The sequence below is a fragment of the Poecilia formosa genome, unplaced genomic scaffold, assembly GCF_000485575.1.
Source record: "Poecilia formosa unplaced genomic scaffold, Poecilia_formosa-5.1.2 Scaffold621, whole genome shotgun sequence".
In the NCBI taxonomy this organism is placed as follows: domain Eukaryota; kingdom Metazoa; phylum Chordata; class Actinopteri; order Cyprinodontiformes; family Poeciliidae; genus Poecilia; species Poecilia formosa.
Genome location: NW_006800560.1, coordinates 156,066 through 179,653, shown reverse-complemented (window position 1 = coordinate 179,653; position 23,588 = coordinate 156,066). Strand labels below are relative to the sequence as shown.

Genomic DNA, 23,588 nt, shown 5'->3' with positions numbered 1-23,588 from the left:
TATAGCAGTTTATAATGCTATATTAGCATTATAAAGTCCAGACCTGAATACAACGGAGAAACTGCGGCTGGACTTCATAATAGATGTTTACAACCTTTTCATTTAATTCGTTAGTGACACAAATAATCTAACAATAATCCAATATGGTTCCCATTGTACCCTTTACTGCAGAAACACGTTTATATTACGTGCCAGTTATAAGAAAAAGACAATTTTATGTGAAGCCTCATGAAGCACAAAAATTAAATAAATGAACAAATAAATATTAATTAAAAAATTGTCAGCTAATAGATTAATTGTTAACTGCAGTACATACAGACTGAAAAAAGGCAGTTTGATGAAAAATCAGTATATTCAGAGGACATTAAGCCAAAACTGTAATATATTTGTATCTGTATGAAAATATTTACATAGATATACATTTAAAATAAAAAACATTTTGTTTCTAGCTCCAAACTCTTTAAGTGAAAAGGTTTTAGCTTCCTTTGTTCAAATTCATTAAAGAAATGGCAATAAAATGTTTATTTCTATAAATATTTTATTGTTATAAAATAAAATACATGTTAATTCAATAAAAAGTTTTTTTCATTATTTGTTCATTTGTATCTTTTTAATTATTTTCACTACTGAACTAAAAAAAGCTTAATGGGTTAAGTAAAAAAAATCTGTGTAACGTGGCCATTTTTATCCTATCAGCTGATTAATGTCAGAATAATCGATTGCTAAAATAATCGTTAGTTGCAGCCCCTACTTAATTTATCTCTCTCCACTTCTAAATGTATACATATGAATTAAATGTGTAAGATAATAAACATAAATGTATTTTGTTATTAAGGAAAACATTCATAAATTCACGTTTGTTCAGAAGAGTAACAGCTTTTCCTCCAGCTGCGTTTCCAGGAATCTGACCCACACCTGGAGCATTGAGTGGGACGATGACTCATCGTCCACCTGCTGATGATGACTCCAAATATTTCACGCACGCACCCACGCTCTCCAGCACGCTGCGGCGAGCGCTCCTTCACGTGCACCCTCTCAAACAGGCATCAAAGCCATTTACGTCAAGCCAGACAGGAAGGAGAGAGCGGCTCCTCTGTCCTGCAGAAACACGTAAGTGGTTTGCACACAAGGAGTCACTTTGATCCGATTTCTAATCGCCTTATTCATGCGGGATCGCTTTAAATGCACCAAATGCGTTTTCTGTTTCAGATGAGAGGGAAAAGAAGAAGAAGAAGAAGAAGAAGAAGAAGAAGAGCTGATCTCTATGGCAGACCTCGGCTCGGATGGTTGTGCCATCGCCCATCCGGCGGTCCACTGTGAGCGAAAATAATTCAACCAGAGGACGAGAGATGACGAGCCACCGCCGAGCATCGCTGCTCGCCCTGTCGGCGCTGCTGCTCTTCGCGTTAACACACCAAACATCCTCATCCTCAGCAGCAGCATCCGAGGGGAGAGGCAGGAATAACAACCGGAGTCATGACAGCAGGCCATCATTTCTGATTAAAGACAGCAGCAGTAATGTCTCTGTCGGCGCGCTGAGACCGAAACCAGATGAGGAGGCGTCACCGATCTGTGCCTACAGGGTGATAGAGGGGGGCATTTGGGGGCAGCTTTGTTTTCGACGCACGCTGTTCGGGTACAGGTGCAACAAGGAGGACTGCAGGACGCAGGTGACTTTGGGGAACCTGGTGGCGAACCTGCTCATCAATGGCAGCGTGCTGTTACAGTGGAGCCACGATGGAGACAATGAGACCAGACAGAGCCCTCCCGAGCAGCCCGCTGGTTCTGGGTCACATTTAACTTCTCCGCCGCGGTCGGTGTTCGGCGGTGAGCGGCGCCACCAGCGCGGCGGGTTCGAGCTGAGCTGCTGGTGGAACGGCAGCTACACCCAGTTCGAGTGCGCCGGCGTGCAGCTGGCGGCGGGCTGCAGGGACTTCATGATGTCCGAGCTGCATGAGAACATCCCGTACAGAATCTGCCTGCGGGCCCCGGCCCGGTCCGGCCCGCGTCGGAGAGCGGAGCAGCGGGACTGCGTGGAGTTCACGCTGCCGCCGTCAGGGATGCAGGACATTGTGATCGCCATGACGGCGGTAGGGGGCGCTATCTGTGTGATGCTGGTGATCATCTGTCTGCTGGTGGCCTACATTACAGAAAACATCATGAGCCCCACCACACAGCACACCTACTCCTACCGCACTCACTCACGCCACTGACGGACTAAAGAAGATGAATATCTGCATAAATACGTCCCACAGTCATCGTTACAAGGTAGTTATTGTTCAGCGAACAGCACAGGTGCTTCTTAATAAATTAGAAAGGCAATTTAATTAGGAAAAAAGTGAAACTAATGTTGGTGATAATGGCATACAGCTAAGAAAACCCAAATGATATCCTGGAAAACAGGGATAAGCCACAAAAAGTAATTCCTAAAAAAGCATGCTGTTCACAGAATACTATCCAAGAATATTAATGGAAAGTTTCATGGGGGAAGACAATCGACAACAACTGCAGCCTTGAAAAGATGGTGAAGTTCACCAAGAGTTGGGTTAGATTCATAAGAGCCACCACACACAGACGAACCCAGCATTTAAACAGAGACATCAGACTAGACTGTTTCTTAGTTGTTCCTTCTTACTTTTTAAAATAATACCTGGAGGAAGAGCAGAAAAACTCCAAATTAAAGCTGTTTTGAATCCAGTGTGAAGTTTCCACAGCATAGCCATGCCAGGAAATGTCAGAGTACTTTATGCTTCCTTATGCTAACAAGTTTCATGCTAATGTCGATTTCACTTTCAGAACTTTTCACCTTCCCACTCTGCCAAAAACTGGTTAAATTATAATGGTCTTACTGGTCAGCAAAAGCACCTGACTGACAATCTATGCGTGGAGTAATGTCAGTAGGACGATGGGAGACAATAATTTTAAAATCGCCTTATTTTGGCTTTATGTACAATCAAAGTTTTCTCATTGAAATTTGAGTTTTTGTTTGCTGTAAGTCAACATCGTCAAAGTAAACAAAACTAACCACTTATGACACAACAGTCTATGAGTAATAAATCTGTAAATTACTTTGATTTACTAAAATATCTAAATATCAACAAGAATCTAATGTATTAAGATGCACCTCATCATTTTACGACCAAATTGAAGCACAATTTGCTGTGGCTCTGCAAATAACACGCCTTTTAAGCCTCTGCCAGGGTGCACTGAACCAAAATTACTGATAAACTGTGTTTAGTACACTAGTTCACTGCGTCATTTTGTTGCTCCAGATTGTCTCTGGTGTGCCATCAGGCCACGTTTCTACAGCAATACAAACAGCCTCAATAAATGGCTTAGGGTACATAAATCTGAGAGTGTGTCTATGTTGGGAAAGAAAGAAATATAACCTATCTAAGTTTGATTTATTCAGTCATCTCTGGTTTTTGCTTGTAGGTTTGCATACAGTGTTTGTACAATCTGTGAAGGGCAATAGAAAACAGCGTGCAATCTCTGAATACTGTGCCAAACGTCTTTTAGCTAGAATCCCTTTTTTGTCCCGCTGACTGCAAATAAAAAAACTATGGGGTACTTTTTAATACCACACAGCTGTCTTTATTGTTCTCCTTGTGTAATTGGGTGCGTACATGTGGCAGCGTCTTGTGCCATCCAGGTCAAATAAAAATATCTTCTATTGAGTGCTAAAAATACCTTAACAAGAACATGAGCTCGAGGCCTGGAACTGAAAATTACTCTGAAGGTTCTGGAAAATACTTCCAATAAAAGGTCTGAGCTAACCCTGGAGGAATCATTACCTCGCAACCTATTTATTGAAAAGGAGCACAGTGAAAAACATTTCACTGTGATGTGATGTGGTATCTAGCACCAAGATATTGATAGTAGAGAGTTTACATCCTTGCAATCTGGTTTCTTCAAGGATTGGACTTTACTTATCAGTTCATCCTGCAGTAGCTCCAGAGGGTTCAGATCTTAGGAATATGGAGGCCAAATCAACTCCCTAAACTTACTGTTGTGCTCCTTAAACCATTCCTGAATGAATTTTGATTTGTGGCAAGGAGCATTAACCATCTGAAAGAAGACAAAGCCAGTAGTGAATAATGATACCATGAAATGGTATGCATGATCTGCAGCGATGCTTAAGTAGGTAACATGTTTCAAAGTTCTATTCACATGGATGACAGGAACCAAGGTTTCCTAGCAGAACATTGAAAGCATCACACTGCCTCCAGAACATGAAAGAAACTAGACTAAGTGTCGCAGGCTATTAAAACAACCAGAGTTTCAAAAACAACTCACCAGAATCACATGAATGCAGATTTATTATATGTCAATATCATAAATACATTACGCTTTTAATTTGAATTTTGAAGCTAAAAATTCCGGTACAGAATAAAGTCCTAAGCAATAATTATAATTAATAGAAACAAATTAATAGAAGCAAATAAAGAAGGTGGCAAATAAAGAAGTTGGGCTGCATAGTGGCGCAGTTGGTAGAGCTGTTGCCTTGCAGCAAGAAGGTTCTGGGGTCTTTCTGCATGAAGTTTGCATGTTCTCCCTGTGCATGCGTGGGTTCTCTCCGGGACTCCGGCTTCCTCCCACAGTCCAAAAACATGACTGTCAGGTTAATTGGCCTATCTAAATTGTCCCTAGGTGTGAGTGTGTGTGACAGACTGGAACGTTAGCTGGAGATAGGCATCAGCAACCCTCCCGACCCCACAAGGGACAAGGGTGTATAGAAAATGAATGGATGGAAATAAAGAAGGTAAAGTGGAAATAATACTCATATGAAAGCATAACCCCAGCCCAAGTTTTAAAAAACTTTCACCAAAGTGGGTTAACTGGAGATGTGAACAGTGAAGTTTCACACCCGTTTAGCTTTTTTTTTTTTTTAACAAAAAAGTAATTAGAAAAAAGATCAAGTGACTTTTTAAAATGTTTTTTGAAGACTTTGGAAACAACTTGTGAAATCACCAGTAGCTTTGCAGTAATTCCAGGGAGTTTGTCCAGCTTTTTACGCTCAATAGTCAGCCTCACAGGCGTCTTGCAACAAACCCCACCTGTAGGAGACCCTTTCCACTCTGTGTCCACAACGCAAATGAATCATGCATATGCAAAGCTAAAAATCACTACAGAGTGACATGGTTTTATACCTGAACTGTTAAATTGAAACATTAACAGTGTCAGAGGGAGTTACCCAAATGTGAGCATGTGGGGATGTTGACATCATGAATGTTGTTTTTGAGTGCTCTCATTTGTTGTTTATTTTTGTTTTCCTATTGGTTTACTGTGGGTCACATCACAATAAACACACCCATGTCAAGTAAAAGGTGTGTGTGTGTGTGTGTGTGTGTGTGTGTGTGTGTGTGTGTGTGTGTGTCCTTCAAACAAAGAAGGACCAACACAAGGCCAAACTACGCTTTATGAGTGTCACGTTTAACACTGTGCCAAAAAGTGAATCTGCTAAGTGTACCATTTGTAACCAACAGGAAAATTCAACTGCAGTACCCGCCATTTAACCTAGAGATGGTTTTAGACCAGATATAATAAAATAAGTATACACAAAAGTGTCATAATTAACTAAAGATGGCAACTTGAAGGTCCTATTTGTACGATCCGGATGAAACATACATTTCAATATACATTTAATAATTATTTAAAATAATTATTTATTTTTGATTATTTATTTAAAATAAATAAATAATCAAATGTTTGATACATGGTTGCGTGTACTGAATTTGTCTAATGACTTTTTCACCTTAACTATTTCTACTTTTCAATATTAATGAAGGAATATTTGGATAACATTTGTTTTACTGACGTAATACGAAGCCCCGCCCCCCCCGATGACATCACCTTATAAAGCCGTTTTCAGCGTCTCTGGTTCCGCCATTTTAACTTCCTGCTTCAAACGAACGGGAGCGGTGCTCACGGTGTTCGTAGTTGAAACGCCGTGGCTTTTATCTTACTATAAGGGTTTATTGTTTGTTTTATTTTCCTCACAGGACCCAAAAGAACCACTAGTTTTTAGTTTCTGACCGCTGGTGTTAGTTAGTCTCAGCCGGAGAGTCGCAATGCCGAGCCAGCCGCTGCGTGTAGCGGTTGTTTGCTCGAGCAACCAGAACCGCAGTATGGAAGCGCACAATATCCTCAGGTAAAGACGACCCGCCAGGAAGACGAGACAGAACAAGAAAACCAACTCCAAGTGAACCTGTGGTGTATGGAGGGGCTTTCCCAGCCGGTCACAACCCGTTCCGACTCGGTGTCGGTCCGTCAGGCCTTTATCGCTCTCTAACAATGGACTCACTTCTGGAGTGTCCCGCCGAGGGTGTAGCTCACCCTGAACACATCCTGTTTACACGGCTTTACATGTGCTGGTTGAAAGAAACGACCGCACTTATTTTTCTTTTAAAAAACAGACGCAGGGATTTTAAAACACAAGGCCTTAGTGATTAGATTGTTTCCCCCCGGCTTCACATGTTAACAGCGCCCCCTGGACGGAAATGTTCCAGAAGAGGAACTGCAGTTGTGCAACTCCGGTCATTCAGCTCTTTCATAACACGATCTGAGGAGTTTCCTGCCCTTGTGTGTTTTTAATAGGAATAGCTTGCGTTCAGAATGGACGCCATTTGTTTTACAATAAAAAAAAGTTTTTTTTGAATTAAAGCACAGGAAGAAGGATTTCTACACTTCTCTAATCAAAAACTGACAGTCTATGATAGGATGATCGCTTATCTTGCTGACAAAATTAATTTTAATATTGTATTTATTCTCTTGTCCTTTCCTTTTTTACAGCAAACGTGGATTTGATGTGCGATCATTTGGGACTGGGTCTCATGTGAAGCTACCTGGTCCATCCCCGGATAAACCTAATGTGTATGACTTCAAAACAACTTATGAACAGATGTACAACGACTTGGTCCGAAAGGACAAGGAACTGTATCCCATTCGCACTCATTTTTTTCTTTCTTTCGCTCTCTCTTTCTCACACACACACACACCTAAGTAAACATGACCCATCTGAAAGTTTTACATGGATGGTATTGTTTGTTTGGAGTTTGGCTAGGTGGTCGTCTTGGGACAGCACAAACAATGGGAGCTCCTCAAGTCGGTCTGAAAATGTTTGATACATGGTTGTAAAATAAGGTGTGAAAATAACCTTGCAATCAGCAGTTGCATTAGAACAGTAAGTGGATTTTGTTGGCAATAGTAACCTGTTTGTCATTTTTCTATTTACTTTGTTTTTTTTAAACCCCTGTTTCATTTTTTGAGTTTTTTTGCACCATGATCAGTTTCTGGTGCTTTGGTTCTTTGCACAGCCTGGTGAGTAGATTTTATTTTGGTGGGTGGAAAAAAAGAGTCCTGTGGATAGCAGGTATGATGCTGGAAAACAAAACCATACATATTTGAAGTCCTATGAAAACTCATGTTTAAAGCTGTTGTGTAAATGTAAACTATATTTGGGGTAAAGTTTAGCTTAATGGTAAGTAATCCTGGGTAAGTTTTATGGAAAACCTTTATCTGGAAAAACAATTACCTCTGGGATTGTTTTCTATAGCTTAATGCTCTTAGTTTTCCAGTAGCCATGTTACTTATTTTTAGTCCTTTTGCCTCAGAATAATTTAATGTCCATGACTTTAAAAAATTTTAAATTTCTGACCAAAAAATGCAGTTCATTTAAAAATTTGACAATGTGAAAGTTGTGCCAATTTGAAGTGTTCAGGCTCACATGGATCGATGCTCTTATCATGGAAGGGAAATTATTTAGTAATTGTCTATTTCAGTTCAGGTGCATCAAGCATCTTTAAAGTTCAACGTTATGTAGACTATAAAAGGTTTAAAGATTTAAAAAAAAGGGATTTGCAGAATAAAGGATTTTCAAAATGTAAAGCACCAAAAGAATGAAACGTTTAGTTTTTTTTTTCCACCTTGCTCATGTGTAATTATTCCCTAGTCATGAGCTCTATTCTGCTCTCCAACACCTAAAATCCATTTTATAAAGTTTAAAAAAATTATGAAGTCAAGTAATCTTTACTTTTTTTTTTTTAACGTGATTTCTCCATTAGGCTAACCTCTAGGATTACCTAAAGCATATTTGGAAAAGCCACTTTTAAACTATCGAGGTTATAAAAGCTCAAAATATAACCTTAAAAAAGCAAGGATTTATTTCATGAAGGTTTTGCATTTATTTTTATTTATTCCTTTTAATTGTGCTGAAACCCTAGATCAGGGGTCTTGACTCCAGTCCTTGAGGTCTGATGTCCTGCAGCTTTCAGGTGTTTCCTGGATCCAACACACCAGAATAAAATGCATGAAGCACCTTTCAGTATGCAGTCCAGTTCCCCATACTCCTGCTGACCACCTCTTGATTTTTCTCAGGTGGGTTGAAGCAGAGAAACATCTAAAAGTTGCAGGAGATCAGACCTTGAGGGCTTTAGTTGAAGACCTCTGATTTAGTGTTTGGTAGCTGGAAGATCGAACTGTTTCTCTGCTTGTCCACATTTTAAACCACTGAAATCAGATTTATTTTCTGAGTTTTAGACTAGAAGGTGCACAGACACCCTATGAACCTTGTGCAATGTAGCAAATGCCTGATTTGTGACGCAGTAGGAAGATTGTGATATAGTTACAAAAAAATTAAATAACCTGTAAGTAGAAGATGGAGAAAAAGGTGATATATTGAAAATGTTGATTTTAATTAAAACTCTTCAGAATGGCCACAGTTGTCTAAACCTCATTTCACAGGAAGGCTAGTTTTTTTCTCTTTGAATTGTGGCCTAGTTATTGACGTCACCACCAGAGGGCGCTGTTTGCTCTTTAAACAGATTATTCAAATCATTTTTCCTTTCGCCTCTGAAGAGCAGTACTCTCAGGCTTTTTAAAACATTAATTTGTGTGTGTAGCTGTGGGAGGAGGCGATTTTGTTTTGTTTCTGTTGCTGCTGCTGTTTTCCTTGACTTCCTCACCTATCAGATATACACAGAATGGGATCTTACACATGCTGGACCGCAACAAGCGCATCAAAGCAAAACCAGAGCGCTTTCAGTTGTGCAAGGATAAATTCGACCTGGTCATAACCTGTGAAGAGAGAGTCTATGACCAAGTGCTGGAGGGTGAGATTGTTCATTAAATATCAAATCACTGACTACAGATTCTTATTTTTAACCTCTGATAAATCACATTTACACTTGAAAAAGATTACATCCTGACTTGTTTTTTTGGGGGGTTTTTTCTAGATTTGAATTCAAGAGAGCAGGAGACGTTACAACCAGTTCATGTAATCAATGTAGACATTCAGGACAACCACGAGGAGGCCACGCTGGGAGCCTTCCTCATCTGCGAGTTGTGTCAGTGTGTAAGTATCTAATTCAGGATTTTCTTCAACCATCAAATATACAGTTTATTAAAGCTTTCAACCAGCCTGTGATCAGTTAATCTGTGTCTAAGCTGTGTCCGTCTTCATCGTCGTCATCAGATCCAGCACACGGACGACATGGAGAACGAAATCGACGAGCTCCTGCAGGAGTTTGAGGACAAGAGCAACAGGCCTTTTCTCCACACCGTCTGCTTCTATTGATACATGAAACAAGTTTGCAATAAACACACACCCAGACCCCAAGCAATCAGTCGATAGAATAAGGAGAAGCAGGCTGCGTATTCTGCTGATGATTGGTGCACAGGAGCTCAACGCTTTGGGTCAGGACCTAAAGATCGAGAGCTACTGGAAGTAATGGTTATGATGGGTTGTTCCTCTCTGCAGAGGTCGGACTCGCTGCTCTCATTATGCCTTTATTCCTCTAGATCAGGGTTCGGCCGCAGTCCTCCCCTGACCCAAAATAAAATCACTCGACCACATCTCCTCAGGGAGAGCCATGACCCGCAGCTCCCCTATGACCCGCTCTCATTTTTCTCTTCTTTGTTGTTGAGTACAGCACATTTACAGCTCATTTGTTTAATTTTAAATTGCATTTTTGTTTAATATGAGAATTTTAATTTTGGTATGAGACCGTGTACATGTGTTTACACAGGAGAAACGTTGATTGAACTGTATATGTTGTTTGTGCACCGTGTGTTGTAGATAATCTGAATTAAGTTAAAGAGGGTGGGCTAGTGATGAATAACCAAACAAAGACATCTCAGAGGTGCTCCTGCGGTGGGTTTCATTATAATGTGCTGATTTATATTTAAACTCTGAAATGCTGTCTTTCAGGGCATAGTATTTTTTTTGTAAATGTTTAAGAATTGAAGCAATGTAATTATTTTCAAACTGCAAGTTCAACTCTTGAGTGCCTGATTTTTCTGTATGTACATATGAATCTACTAAAGGAGACATGCAAGATGTTTTACTGCCTTTGTTTTATTGTGTTTTCTCTGATTTCTGAAAGTTGGAGCAGCCATTAAGACCTAGACTGTTAGGTTAACTTGCCCCTGACTTTGTGGAGGGAAAAAAAGTTAATTTTGTTTAACCTTTTTTCTTATCCTCCAGATTTCAGTTGTAGTCCAGTGAAGACATTCATGCACTTAAATCTTCTCTTTCTATCAGGTTAAAATTATTTTCTATTTAAGCATGTTGGTAATCTTGATTTTACCTACAGTCAGTAATGGTTAAAATGTTTGTTTTCAAATGCAAACAATTGGATTTAAAACAGGATAATCTATTTGTCTTAACACTGGTCAAATGCAACATGCAACAACTCTCTGATAGAGTTGTGTGCTTTAATGTCGACTCAGACAAAAGAAGTTCAGACAAAGTGAACAACAGATTAATGGACTAAGAGCCAATGTAACTCTCACAGCAACAACAAAATGTCTTTCAGTTCTGATATTCAAACCAGATGAAAACAGGCCGGGTCAAAAATATGTGACATCCACTGAGCTGAGAAACGGGACTTTTGTTCAGATCTAGTGATCTAGATGTAATATTCTAATCTTAAGTGTCATTTTTATTAGCTGTAAGCAGAAAATAAAAATAAGCAGAAATTAAAGATTTAAAACATCAATCTCTGTGTAAGTTGTACATAAAAAGCGCTTCCCTTAGTGAACTTATTACTCTTATTACTGAAATAAATGACATTTTTAATGACTGCAGTTAAATTCATTCCATTTATATAGCGCCAACTGACAACAAATGTTATTTAGAGGCACTTTACAAAAAAAATAAGTTCAATTAAATCACACATGTATTCCAATTGATCTATAAGCTGTTAATTATTCAAATTCATTCAAAAATTTTCTAAGGAAAGCCAGCAGATTGCAGTATTTACTCCACCTCATTATTCTGTTAATCAACAGAATAATGTTTTAGTTTTCATCCACTGAATAAATATAAATTAACTAAATATATAGTGTACTAGTCACTCAAAGCACTTTATGTCTGTAAATAATAATAAAAACGGGTTTTAATTCAAAATACTGTTTGGCGTAGGGCTTGATCAATAACAATAAAAAGTAGAATCTTCAATAACTAATAAATTCCGATCCAGAACCGCATAGCATTCTGGGGGATGTAGGCAGAGGAAAGGTTTTAGCCGACCAACGTCTCAAGGCTAGCTAAGCTAGGCGAGTAGCAACAACTAACACTCAGGCGCTCTCTAGTTACCTAGCAACAACCCGTGAAGTCACCACCGTGTCCCGTAACTGCTTAAAAATTATAATAAAAAAATAAAAACAATGGCGTGGAGTGAAAACTGCGGCTAAAACAGTCACCAGTTTGACAGTATTTCAGATATTTAAAACAAAACTTTATTAATTTTAACTTATGTGAAACCCTTATATCGTGATGCAGTTGTCAGCCATAGTGTCCAGCTGAGTTTGACTTTAAACTGATTACCATTAGATATCCAGCTAATCATTGTACACTTCACAGGAGTTCATTCTCCACACAGCTGATTATTAAATGCTGTGGATATGGTGTAGTTCATCACCATCAGTATGTGAATGGATGAATGACTGCATGCGATATAAGGGTCCTCTAGATCAGAAACAGTCTTATTCAGCTATATTTACCATTTAGTTGCGGTGGCTCAAAAACATTATTTGCACATGAAAATAGAACCGCTTCTTGTTAGAAAAAGGTTTTAATCATTCTTACAGAGAAACATGACTTTGCACAACATTCATAATAGTATAATGACAAACACATGGTCTTGTTTCTACATAAACTACTTGTTTACATTGTATACATTTCATATGAAAATTAAAGATTCAGGCATCAGTTGTGTTACGAAGACTTAATTATCTCTCCCAACCGTAAACTAATCTTGTCTCAGTTCGGCCATCTTTGACATGAAGTCTCAGACCAGTTAGTTAAGAGAGCAGAGTGCTAATCTTTCTAATCCAGACAGTTCTGTTATAACTCAGACTGGGGTTCCGTCTTTCGGAGGAGAGGAGCCAGTCTTCTCCTGTTTTCCTGGTTTGTCTTTGCTGTCGGGTTCGGTTAAACCGTCCTCTGTTTTTTTAGACTCTGCTTCTGCAGCATTCACACAGTCTTGTATAACTGAGTTTACACATTTGGCCTCTGCTGATTCTGGTTGTGTGTTTATTTCAAAGACTGGAGCGATGACCTCCTGAGCGTGAGGCGTCTCCTTCAGAGGGAGAGTGAAACCCATTTTCCCTATGGCAGCTCCGGCCCCGGCAGGCGGAGGCGTGAGGCTCTTCGCTGCCTCCTCCTCAGCACGGAGCCAGTCCATCTTCTGATGGTGCTGCTTGATGGCGTCGTCCACCCGAGCGTCAATCATGGCTTCTGTCAAGACGCCGTCCTCGGAGGAGTACGCTGCAGCCTGGAGAGGAAAGAAATTATTATTTTCTTAAGATGTTGTACTTTGAAGAAAAATTATCCAAAATGGTTGAGGGAAGCGTACCTGCCAGGCCACACCCAGCTTGGAGATCTCTCTTCCTGACATGCCCTCCGTCCTCTTGGCGATCTCTGAACACTTTTTGCCGTAATCAAACTGGGCGAGCTTCAGCCTCCTTCACAGAAACACAAAGCATGCACTGATTAGGAATGCAAGTTATCGATTAATTAGTTCATTTAAGGTTGATTGAACTTATCAATCGACTAACGATTATTTAATAAGCAGCCATTTTCTGTTTCATCAAGAGGTCCCACTGTGTTTCCATAACATAAAGGGATACATTTTTCCTAATATGCTAATTTAAAATAAATAAATGTTGACATTTTGTGTCAGCTGTATTAAATACTGACTTAATAAACAGAAAATTTTAGTTTTCTCATAATGTTAAACTTCTATTTGTAATATATAAATAAAACAGAAACATCTTAGGCTGCTCAATAGAAAAATAAAAGATGAAGAAATTAAAATGTGAACAGAGATGTTCATACAGAAGTACCGTCTATAGTTGCTCTTGAAAACTTAGTTAAACTTGTTAAACATAAAGTACATTAACTCGCAACAGCCCTAAAAAAATATCCACCGTCCTTAGCGTCATGTTTTCTCCCAGTCGTGTGACAATTTTTCTGTGACATCACATTCTCGCCTTCGTCGCCCATCCAGACCTCCAGTAGACGACGCAGCTCGGCTGAATGAGCGATAATAAGGTAATAACTTTAGGAGCAAATCGAGTGTTTAATTTTCAAAACATAAAGTGGCATTTTGTATCTCCCGACAGAGTCTGCTTGGACAGTTCCTCTTTTCCTTTCTGAGACACCGACGCCATCTTTGCTTTTGTAACTTGCTTCACCTAATAGGGACCAGCAGCGCCCTCTGCTGGATGGCGGCCAAACTACAACACTAAAAGAAGGTTGTTTGTGAATCTTTTGGAACTAATTTTAATCTAATAAACCATTGATTGACTATTAATCGTAAGTCGCTTCTATCTCACTAATTACCACTAAATGGCAAGGCTAAAAGACGATACTTACTGTCGCCCTCCAGTGGCCGGTTCCAGTACGTATTTGTCAAAGTATAACCGCACCAGTCGTTCCCTTTCCTCCAGACCAGGCAGAGCGAAATTCACTATCTCATCTATTCGGTCGTTGATGGCCCAGTCGAACTGCTCGGGTTGGTTACTGGCCAACACTAACATGAATCTACAGTGCAGGAGAAATTTAACTTTAATCATGTTTGTAGCATGCTGGGAGAAGGTCAAAACCTGCGTGAGAAACACATTTTTACTTGTTGCTCTGCTCTCCAGTGCGGTACAGGAACGCATTCAAAGTGGCCCTGAGGTCTTCACTGATCTTCTCCTACAAAGACGAGAGTAAAAGGTGATTAATTGTAACTTCCTCTACATTACAGCCTCCTACTAACCACAGGAATCTTCCAGCATTTAAGTTGTGATATGAAATGTCTTGCAAATGTATTCACACCCCAGTAACTTGCTCACATAAACCCAAACCTCAATTTATTTTCAAGGGACTTTATGTAAATACACAACTATGATACTATGATGCAGGGCTGGATCAGTAACAATATATATATCACAATAAATCAACATATGAAATAAAATTTTTTGATCATTTCCAATCACTTCAGAATCACAAAGAATTCTGGGAGATGTAGGCAAAAAGAAAGACTTTAGCCACACAACCTCTGAAAGCCAACTAAGCAATGTTGGTGGAATCAACTAACTCACTCACTCTTGGGTTACCTAGCAACTCATTCACTCTTTGGTAACCTAGCAACTCACTCACTATTTGGTAACCTAGCAACTCACTCACTATTTGGTAACCTAGCAACAACCTGTTGAGTAAGTTTGAGGTTTTGCCTCTGTGCCTCTTAATTGCTTAAAAATAAAAAACAACGGTGTGAAGTGAAAACTGGATAAAACAGGAATGGTCACACCACTAGACTGGTCATATTTCAGATATTTAAAACAAAAACCAAATGAATAATTATTGATATCGACCAACATGAAACGCTTACATTGTGATACATTTTTTCTGCCATTTTCTCCAGTCTTAATATTAATTAACTTTTGCTATGAATGAAAACCTGAAAAGTCTGCCAAGGATTTTTGATGTATTTATATTACTGTATTGAAAGGTTAAGTGGTTAAATAAAATCTACAGAATGTGACATTTTTCTTGAGGCATTAATCATCTGAATACTAAAAAAATCCCAATTAGCATGCCAGAGTTGTTTGTTGTTAAATTGCAAAATGTGGAAAAGTTCCAGCGGTGGAAAAACTTACTGTGGCTCTTTTGCGAAGGAATGCATCAGCTTCATCCACAAAAAGCAGCAGCCTGTCAAAGAAACAAGTGTTGGATTATTTTATTTTCTGGGAAATTAAACTTCCCTGAACAACATTGCAATAATCTGTATTTCTTTAGCAGCGTACCCCCGTCTGCTTGTGCTGGCCCAGTCGAAAACTTTATGCATAGCCGTCACACCGTCCCGACCCATGGGTGCTACATCACCGCCGGTCATTATAGCGTAGTCCATCCCAGAATGCATTGCCAGCTTCTACTCAACACACACAACAGCTGATCTTTAACTACATACGTTTGAGCTCGACGTTTTCTGCTCTCAGGTGCCAGCTGTACCTTAGCAAACAGGGTTTTTCCCGTGCCAGGAGGACCGTACATGAGGATGTTCCTGTAGAGGCCGTTGTTCTGCCTCGTGTTTCTCGTTGCGATGGCAATGTCACGCACACGTTCCTCCAAGGTAGGCTGGCGGAGGGAAAGACGGAACCGTCACAAAAGATTTTAACGTTTTAAATCAGCAGCATTTACTCATGAAATCCACTTACGTTGAGCACAACTCCCTCGAGCGCATCCTGAGGTTTGCTCTTCAGGCGCTTCGTTGTCTGAACACAAATAGATTCAGGATTTGCTTTTAATCAGCCTGATGAGATGTGATTCACAAAGCTAAGGTAAACGACGCTGTGTTTATTTCATCACCTTGACTGGATGCTTGATGGCCTCTCCCACGGTGAACCGGGACGTCTCGCGCACCAGAGACGGTTTTCCAAGCCTGGCCTCAATGTAGCGTCCTGCTACTGCTGTTGCATTTCGGGCTGAATACACGCCTACAGCTAACAGGGTCAGGCCTGCCACCTAGTGGAGGGAATGGAGAGGTTATTCAAGAAAACATATGTAAATGAGAAAAAAAACAAAAAAACAGCAACTTGGGCTGGGTGATGTGGCTTAAAAATAAAAATATATGACTTATTAATATCAGATCTCATTTTAATCTATTTTTCTACTTTCTTTAATAAGAAAAGACATTACACATGACAGAAAATATTTTCAAAAAGTGGCTTTTATTTCAATCATCCCCTTTGTGATTTGGACGTATAAGGGTCAGACTATGAGGATTTTTGTTTAATTTACAAGAATATAGTCATAAAATAAAGATGCAATTTTACCAGAAGAACATCTTAGAATTACAAGAAAAGGGACATTTTATTGCAAGTAAAGTTTTTTTTTCTGTTTTATCCACAGTTTTTTTTAAGCAGTTATGAGGCACAGTAGTAAAACATTAAACTGCCACTGGGAAAGTTACTCAACAAGTTGTTGCTCATAATTGTGTGAGTGAGTTAGTTGCTAGGTAACCAAAGAGCTGGTTAGTTGATTCCACCAATGTTTAGCTGCGGGAGGTTAAGTAGCTAAACTGCTGTTTTGGATCAGAGTTCAATAAATAATGTATTTATTTAATATTCCATAAGATGTTTTATTTATCGATAGTTGAAATATGAAACTGAAATACTTTTATTGTGTTAAATGTATTTAACTGAAACTTGGGTTTAGTTAGAATATTTCAGTTGTTTGTTTTTGGTTGAATATTTTACGTATCACTCACCGTGGCAGTAACTTTGTCCCAGTCGGACACAAAGGCCCTGAATCCTTCTCCAAACACGGCACCAGCAGTCCTAAATGTAAACACACAGCAGCAGTCAGAACAACTGAACAAGGTCCGCCTGTCTGCTCCTGAGCACAACAAACACTTTCTGACTGAAACTCACTTTATGGACTCCAGGACGGTCTGCCGGTGCTCGGCCGCCTTCAGTCGGATCTGCTCTCGGATGATGTCTGCGTTTTCCCTCTCCACGCGCGCTCGGGCTTTCGCCTCCGCCTCTATGCGCATGAGCTCGTTCTTGTGTCTCAGCTCCATCTCGTGCTCGATTGTCGCTATAGAAACGGCAGCATAGCGACCCGATCAACCCGAGCTCAGCAGGTTTTAAAAGATCGGAGCAGTGAGGACCCTACCTTTCCTCATGGCTTCCTGTTTCTGCACGGACTCCTCCTGCTTGCGAAGGTTTTCCTCATTCAGGATTTGCTGCAAGGTGGGAAATTAAATCAGTCAGATGTTTCGGCGTCTCGCTTCAAAGTGTTTTCACCTGAGCTCGCATATGAGGGCCTCACCTGTTGCCTCAGCTGCTCCTCGTATCGCTGCCTGGCCAGCTTATCCTGGTACTGAGCTCGCTGTTAAAACGGTAGAAGACAAAAAGGTAGTCAAACGTCTTCAACCACCTGATCGCAGCGAGGTGACAAAAAGACAAAGACAGCTGTTCTCACCGCCTGGTGTTGCTTCGTCTCTTCATTCAGAGTCTTCCTCCTCTCCTCAGCCTGGATGCGTATCTGGTCACCTTTGAGCTGCTCGACTGCTGCTTCGTACTCCTGTTAAAGTCAAAACCCAAAGAAAATCTTCATAAACAAACGTTAAAAGCAAAGAATCTGGCTTTTCTATGTTGTTTTCATGATAAAAAGGTTACCGTAAGACACCTAGTAAAGCTACAAAAATGACTTACAAAGTCCATTCAAACAGTAACAAACACTCCTAGAGGGCTTTCAGGGTATTTATGCATTTAGATCTTAAATTACAGAGCATTTTTAGACTTTGTGTTCATAATTTCATGATAAATGTGTCTATGCAAAAACAGTCATTTTTCACACCTTCCTTGACAGATTTTTTGTACATGATATATATCTCAATAACACAGGTCTTAGAAAGCCTGTACTTTTGAGGGACAGAAAAGAAAAAGTATCAGAAAATCAAAAATGTTCGAAATGTTTGTCTAGAAAATTTCTAAAATTAATGTAAAAATTTTCAAGGACATTTTCCACTTTTGTAATTCATAAATGTCCTTTTTCTAGAACATTTATGACATTAATGTCGGAGTTTTTCTGCAGTAATGTTCTCCTCCAAATACAAAAGAAAGGCGGCCATACAAAACAGCCTTTTTTACAAATATCTGATGGCACTTATTAGGTTGGACAGCTTTTTTTCTTAATAAATGAAACTGTTGTTTTAAAACAACTTTTATATTCTTCTCTGGTTATTTTTTTTTAATCTAATATTAAAATTTATTTGATGATCTGAAACTTTTGAATGTCACAATAATAAATCAAAACGCAAAGGAAATCTGCAAACAAAATTGTTGGAAATATCTTATATTTTATTGCTCTTAAAAGCGTCTTTGTACCTTCATTTTACTCTGGTGCTCCAGCTGAGTGCTCTGCTCCTGCATCCGGGCCAACTCCAGCGCTTCTTTGGCATGACCTGGCAGAGGAAAACAGCAAAGAGTTGCTTTAAATTCAGAAGATGTCTTATTACCAACACAAATATTATCTGCACAGTGCTAACGCTAATTATCGTAGCTTAACAGATCAAGTGTAAAGTAAACTAGTGCACTGATATTCATTGCAAATACATACCTGGGGGGAATAAACCAGTTTAATGAAGTTATCACTCTTTGGTGTGATTTTAATATTTACAATATGTGGTACTGAAATATACCAAGACCCCATATCATTCAAGTGTGTTTTATATCCAAGTATAAAAGTCTATGAAAATATATATATTTTTTTACCTCTGGAACACCTAAAAAGCAGATTTACTGATGGCTTAATATAGGACTAAAGGTGGTTTTCTGCATATTTGAACTTAAAAAAAGAGAATGTAACACTAAAAATACATGCCTGAAATCACTAATGTTTACTTCATGCCAGTTCATTTTCCTCATTCACACCTGGAAAATAATGAAAAACTCAATATTTATTCCGTCTTACTTAAGAAATTTCTTGAATGAAAACTTTTGCCTTGAGTAAAAATAAGTTGAAGTAGTGCTACTCTTACTTGAGTACAATTTTGAGTGCTCTAATCACATTTGCTTTTATTTACGATTGGAGTATAAAAGCATGCCACACTTTTCAGCTTTCTTATTATATTCTTTCACCTTACAGTTATGCACCATTTTATGGTCTATTATGTAAAATATGTAGATGTTTTGGGGTAAAGTGATGGAATAAAGGTGCAGTCCAACGAGTATGAATACATTATTTCAAGGTACAACATCTGCAGCAACCTCCATTACAAGGTTGTGACCTTTGCACTCTCACTGAATACACGTGGATGTAGTTTAAGCTTATTTTTGTTAATTAATGGTTAAATTCACTAATTAAACTAAGAACAGGTTCATCTTTACTCATTTTATAATTAATTTTCCTTGATGTAACCAGGTTAAAGCCCCATAGAGATCAAGATCTCATCTGCAGATCTGCAGCACAAATTAAAATTGTTACACAGAACAAAGATACTTAAAAAAAATAATTAAAATAAATTAAAAACAAACAACAAAGACATGTTGTTCTGATCCAACATGTCTGCATGTCCAAGTGCTGCATCACTTGGGTTGAACAGCAGAATGGATCAGGATGCACATGAGCATATTTTTAGCTGTTCGCTATATTATAGATGTAATAAATCCACACCGCTCTGCGCTGACCCACCCCGAACCTCTCGGAACACTTACGGGACTTGTCCAGCTCCTTGGCCGCCTGGGCAGCCCGCTCCAGCCCGGTGGGATCGAAGTTGCTCCATTTGTCCTTGGGTTTATCTCCACCGCCGTCGGAGCCTCCAGCCGGCGGAGGAGGCGGCGGAGGCTGGGTCGGCAGACCGGAAGGAGGTTCGGGCTGGCCCCGGTTCAGTCCGAACAGCCACGACATGGTATCGAGAGGGAATTAAAGCACAGTTTCTGCCGGTTCCGAGGAAGGATTACAGCTCTGTCACCGCACCTCCTCCACACGCGTGACACGCTGAGACAGACTGCGCATGTGCGGTGCGTAGCGGAGGTTCAGGTGAAGAACAGCAGCGCCGATTGGCTCTCTGGGAGTATTCTATGTCTTAATTGGACGTAGTAGACGTGGACATGGAGGTCATCCACTAAGGTCCCACCCACAACATGTACAGCACCCGCCGAGGGACATTACGCTTTCTTCTGATTGCGTCAGGCTGTTCCATGCTTGAAAAGTCAGTTGTTACATAGATGGATACACATTTAAATACAAAACTCCAAAGAAAAAATATCACTGGGTCGGATTTGTGTGCATCTATTAATTAATTTACTATTCAATCGACGTGTTTACTCTAGACGAGTGCAATACTCCATATTATTTTATAAATAACTAACAATAACTAATAAATAATACATTTGAAGAATTTGAATTAATATGAGTTATTTAATTTCTCTTTGGGATCAATAAGATATTTTTGAATTTGAATTTTGAATCCATCAAATACCAAGTAAATACAGTGCCAGTATCAGATATCACAGGTTTTATTTATCATCAAACCTCTGATATTCAGGCGCTTTTAATTATTCTTTTGAAGCCTAGGGTTTAATATGCTAATTTAGATCAAATGTATAGGTGTCTACAAAATACTACAGAAACAATAGAAAAATAAATTTGTGTGCACTGTTTTTAACTAAGTACAAAAAATATATAACTTGAGAGCAAATCAAAGAAAAATCATACTTATGGTAAAGTTGTGAAACCACAATAAAAAAAGTTATTCAAGAGTGAATGTGGAACTAAAGTATCAATTAGAGACCGATACCGACTTGGTATCGATCTATATTTTAGATCGATCTGCCCACCTCTAGTTAACTAGACATTAACAAAAGCTTTGTTAATGTCAAAACTTTTGTTTTACACATTCAAGGCAACGAGTGGAAGCTTAAAATTATCGATATTCTTACACCAAATTCAATATTCATACTATTCCTCAGTTTGACTCCACTTACTGACGCACAAAGGTTTTTCTTGTAGTTCTGAATTAGTATATTTTAAAACTGTGCACAAAATATTAGAAGCAGTCTTAATTTAAAATAAGAAGCTTAATCTTGTTATATAAAAAAATTTAATGAATAAAACATGGACATTCTCACCACAAGAAATAATATATACACTGAAACAAAAATCATCAAATCAGAAGTTGCAGGTTGCAAATACAATCCCAGTCTTGCAAGAGTGAACATATTATCCATTAGACATGTGTTTTGGGCACTTTTTTGCTGTATTGTTGTAAAGTTTTTTTTTTTTTAATAAACATCTCCATGTGTTGGGACCCCAGCACTGAAAGACTCCCATGTTAACTTTGCTTCAAGAACAAACTTTTTACTTCATCCAGTGACAAACATCAGAGTTCTTCAGAAATCCAAGGCAGATTATCAACAAGAGAGACATATGACTGACTGACACACACACACACACACACACACACACACACACACACACACACACACACACACACACACACGAGTCTGACTTTATCTTTCTGATGAAGCAGCACATGAGGAAATATATAATTTTAAAGATATTTTATATGAAAAGTATACTGATGAAATGACAAAAGTGAGGTTGAGGTCTCTGAACAACACAGCTCCTTGAATCCATGACTGTAGTGAGTCTTTTTATTGCAGCATAACTCTGGAGAGGACACCTGAAGGCTCTTTGCCGTCTCCCAGCGCCGCTCGGAAACCTTCCTGCTGCCGAGCTCGAGCCAGCTTCGCCAGCGACAGGAAGGTCCGAGGCTCCGTGATGGCAATGTCGCTGATCACACGACGGTTCAGCTGAACGCTGCACTGTACGAAGGAAGAAGGAGGAAAGAAGCATGAAGAGCTGGAAGCAAGAACACCACAGTGGTTGGAGCTGGGTGGCGACACGATTCGACAAACCTTGTTGAGGTTGTGCATGAGGATAGGATACTTCATGTTGTGCTCTCGTGTTGCTGCTGCAATGCGTGTGATCCACAGCTGAAAGCAACACAAAGGGAATACATTGATATAGTATGTGGAAAAAGCTGTAGTAAACCCAGAAAATTTTAAATAACCATAAAATATCAATACATTTAGGGGGTTTAGAGCTAGAAAAACCACTTAAAGAAAAAAATTAACTTTCTGATTTGTTGTATATTTAAGTTGACAGAATCACAAGTGCAAGACTCAAGCTGATATACTTCCATTGATACCAATTACACCAGATGATGAGCAACTTTTGACAGATTTAAACGTAGAATCTGAATCATTTGAGTTGTGAGGAGTTCAACTTTACATATCTGCTTTCTGTTAATATCCTTATTTGGGTTTATTTTTCCATCAGGCTGTCATATTCTGCTTGTATCACTGTAGATGGTTGAGTTTTGCTGCTGTAGAGACTCTGGATGCTGCAAGAGCTCATTCTACTTCAGCAAACCTAAACAACTTCTCATTTCTGGCTATGAAGCAATGACATTTTTCCTCTCGTTTGTTTCTTCCGGTGTTGACTAGAATGACAGTGAGGGTACAGACTACAGATTAGGTGCATTACAAGACTTGTTACAAATCTGTCTGGTGGTGGAAGTTAAACTGAGGCAGCAAGAAATATATTTGATAATTTAAAGTCATCTTAAAGGACTACATTCACAAGGCTATATTATTTTTTATAATATATAAAGTCATTGCTGGGTATGTCAGAAAGAAATATGTCCATCCCAGGAGAAAAAATAAAAACAAATGAGCATACTGTACTCTGATTTGTTGCATTTTGCCAATCAGAGCGTGATGTCACCAAAAGGATGCGAGAACTGAGGTTAGCTTTGGGAAGGTCATTTACAAAATGAAAAAATTTACAAAAACATAAAAAGATAAACAAAATATGTAGTTCTGTCTGTGACAAACTATATCTATAGCCAAATGATTTCATAGAAAACTTTGCATGGCAGCTTTAAATTTCAGATTTGACCTTGGGTTGCATACAAACCAGTATATCGATGTTTTTTTAAACAAAGGGTTGTGTTTGGCTCTCACCGTCCTCATGTTGCGCTTCTTAAGCTTTCGACTTTTAGTGGCATAGACGAAAGCCCTCCTGACGGCCAGCACGGCCAGTTTGTAGCAGCGGTTCTTCCTCCCTCTGAAGTGCTGGTGGACGAACAGCGAGAAAGGCATTTATCTCAAGCACAATGATCAATAAGAACAGTTAACGGACAGTAAATCTGCATGCTTTTATATGTAATTAATGAAAGAACTGGAGATTTTATGGGGTTTTATGAACTATAGGATCATCGCTCCAGGAAATAGACTGAGCCTCACCCGCGCATGTTTAAGCAGTTCCTGTACTTTCCAGAACCTGTCGGGTCCACGGTTGCGGATCCAGCAAGATAACGTTAGAAATACCATTATACTCTTCCGTCAGCTCGGCCCAATTCGTCCTCTTTTGTTAGAAAACAAAACAACTGTCTGAAATGACCTTAACTTCGCACCACCTGGGCACAGACTGTTATGCGAGTTTAATTATCAGACGCAGCATTATGACTGGGTCACGCTGGAAGAGGTTCGTTTGTTTTGCTAACAGCTGAAGCAGAGAAAGG

General features: G+C 39.3%; 4 protein-coding genes across 5 annotated transcripts; 2 read left to right on the top strand and 2 right to left on the bottom strand.

Annotated features, from left to right (window-relative positions):
- Nucleotides 1-165: 165 nt before the first annotated feature.
- On the top strand, nucleotides 166-3,583 carry fndc10 (fibronectin type III domain containing 10). Of its 2 annotated transcripts, none has more exons than XM_016665805.1 (2): nucleotides 166-177; nucleotides 1,210-3,583. In XM_016665805.1, the coding sequence occupies exon 2, from the start codon at nucleotides 1,284-1,286 to the stop codon at nucleotides 2,211-2,213; it is 930 nt and encodes a 309-aa protein (XP_016521291.1). In that variant the 5' UTR covers nucleotides 166-177; nucleotides 1,210-1,283; the 3' UTR covers nucleotides 2,214-3,583. The 2 variants fall into 2 exon arrangements, with proteins under 2 accessions (XP_016521291.1, XP_007541717.1); XM_007541655.2 differs by lacking the exon at nucleotides 166-177 and adding an exon at nucleotides 615-1,110.
- Nucleotides 3,584-5,863: 2,280 nt separating this feature from the next.
- On the top strand, nucleotides 5,864-10,343 carry ssu72 (SSU72 homolog, RNA polymerase II CTD phosphatase). Its single transcript, XM_007541654.2, has 5 exons — nucleotides 5,864-6,151; nucleotides 6,793-6,936; nucleotides 8,971-9,110; nucleotides 9,234-9,352; nucleotides 9,473-10,343. The coding sequence occupies exons 1-5, from the start codon at nucleotides 6,072-6,074 to the stop codon at nucleotides 9,572-9,574; spliced, it is 585 nt and encodes a 194-aa protein (XP_007541716.1). The 5' UTR covers nucleotides 5,864-6,071; the 3' UTR covers nucleotides 9,575-10,343.
- A 1,712-nt stretch (nucleotides 10,344-12,055) lies between these two features.
- Nucleotides 12,056-20,046, bottom strand: atad3 (ATPase family AAA domain containing 3). The gene is made up of 16 exons (XM_007541653.2): nucleotides 19,714-20,046; nucleotides 18,385-18,461; nucleotides 17,477-17,578; nucleotides 17,324-17,383; nucleotides 17,168-17,237; nucleotides 16,924-17,089; nucleotides 16,761-16,830; nucleotides 15,860-16,015; nucleotides 15,709-15,765; nucleotides 15,503-15,628; nucleotides 15,298-15,422; nucleotides 15,151-15,202; nucleotides 14,133-14,203; nucleotides 13,880-14,047; nucleotides 12,858-12,966; nucleotides 12,056-12,776 (listed from the first exon to the last, which is right to left on the bottom strand). The coding sequence occupies exons 1-16, from the start codon at nucleotides 19,904-19,906 to the stop codon at nucleotides 12,354-12,356; spliced, it is 2,025 nt and encodes a 674-aa protein (XP_007541715.1). The 5' UTR covers nucleotides 19,907-20,046; the 3' UTR covers nucleotides 12,056-12,353.
- Nucleotides 20,047-21,084: 1,038 nt separating this feature from the next.
- mrpl20 (mitochondrial ribosomal protein L20) lies at nucleotides 21,085-23,536 on the bottom strand. The gene is made up of 4 exons (XM_007541652.2): nucleotides 23,311-23,536; nucleotides 23,029-23,139; nucleotides 21,919-21,996; nucleotides 21,085-21,825 (listed from the first exon to the last, which is right to left on the bottom strand). Exons 1-4 carry the CDS (start codon nucleotides 23,395-23,397, stop codon nucleotides 21,655-21,657), a joined length of 447 nt encoding a protein of 148 aa, XP_007541714.1. The 5' UTR covers nucleotides 23,398-23,536; the 3' UTR covers nucleotides 21,085-21,654.
- Nucleotides 23,537-23,588: the final 52 nt, after the last annotated feature.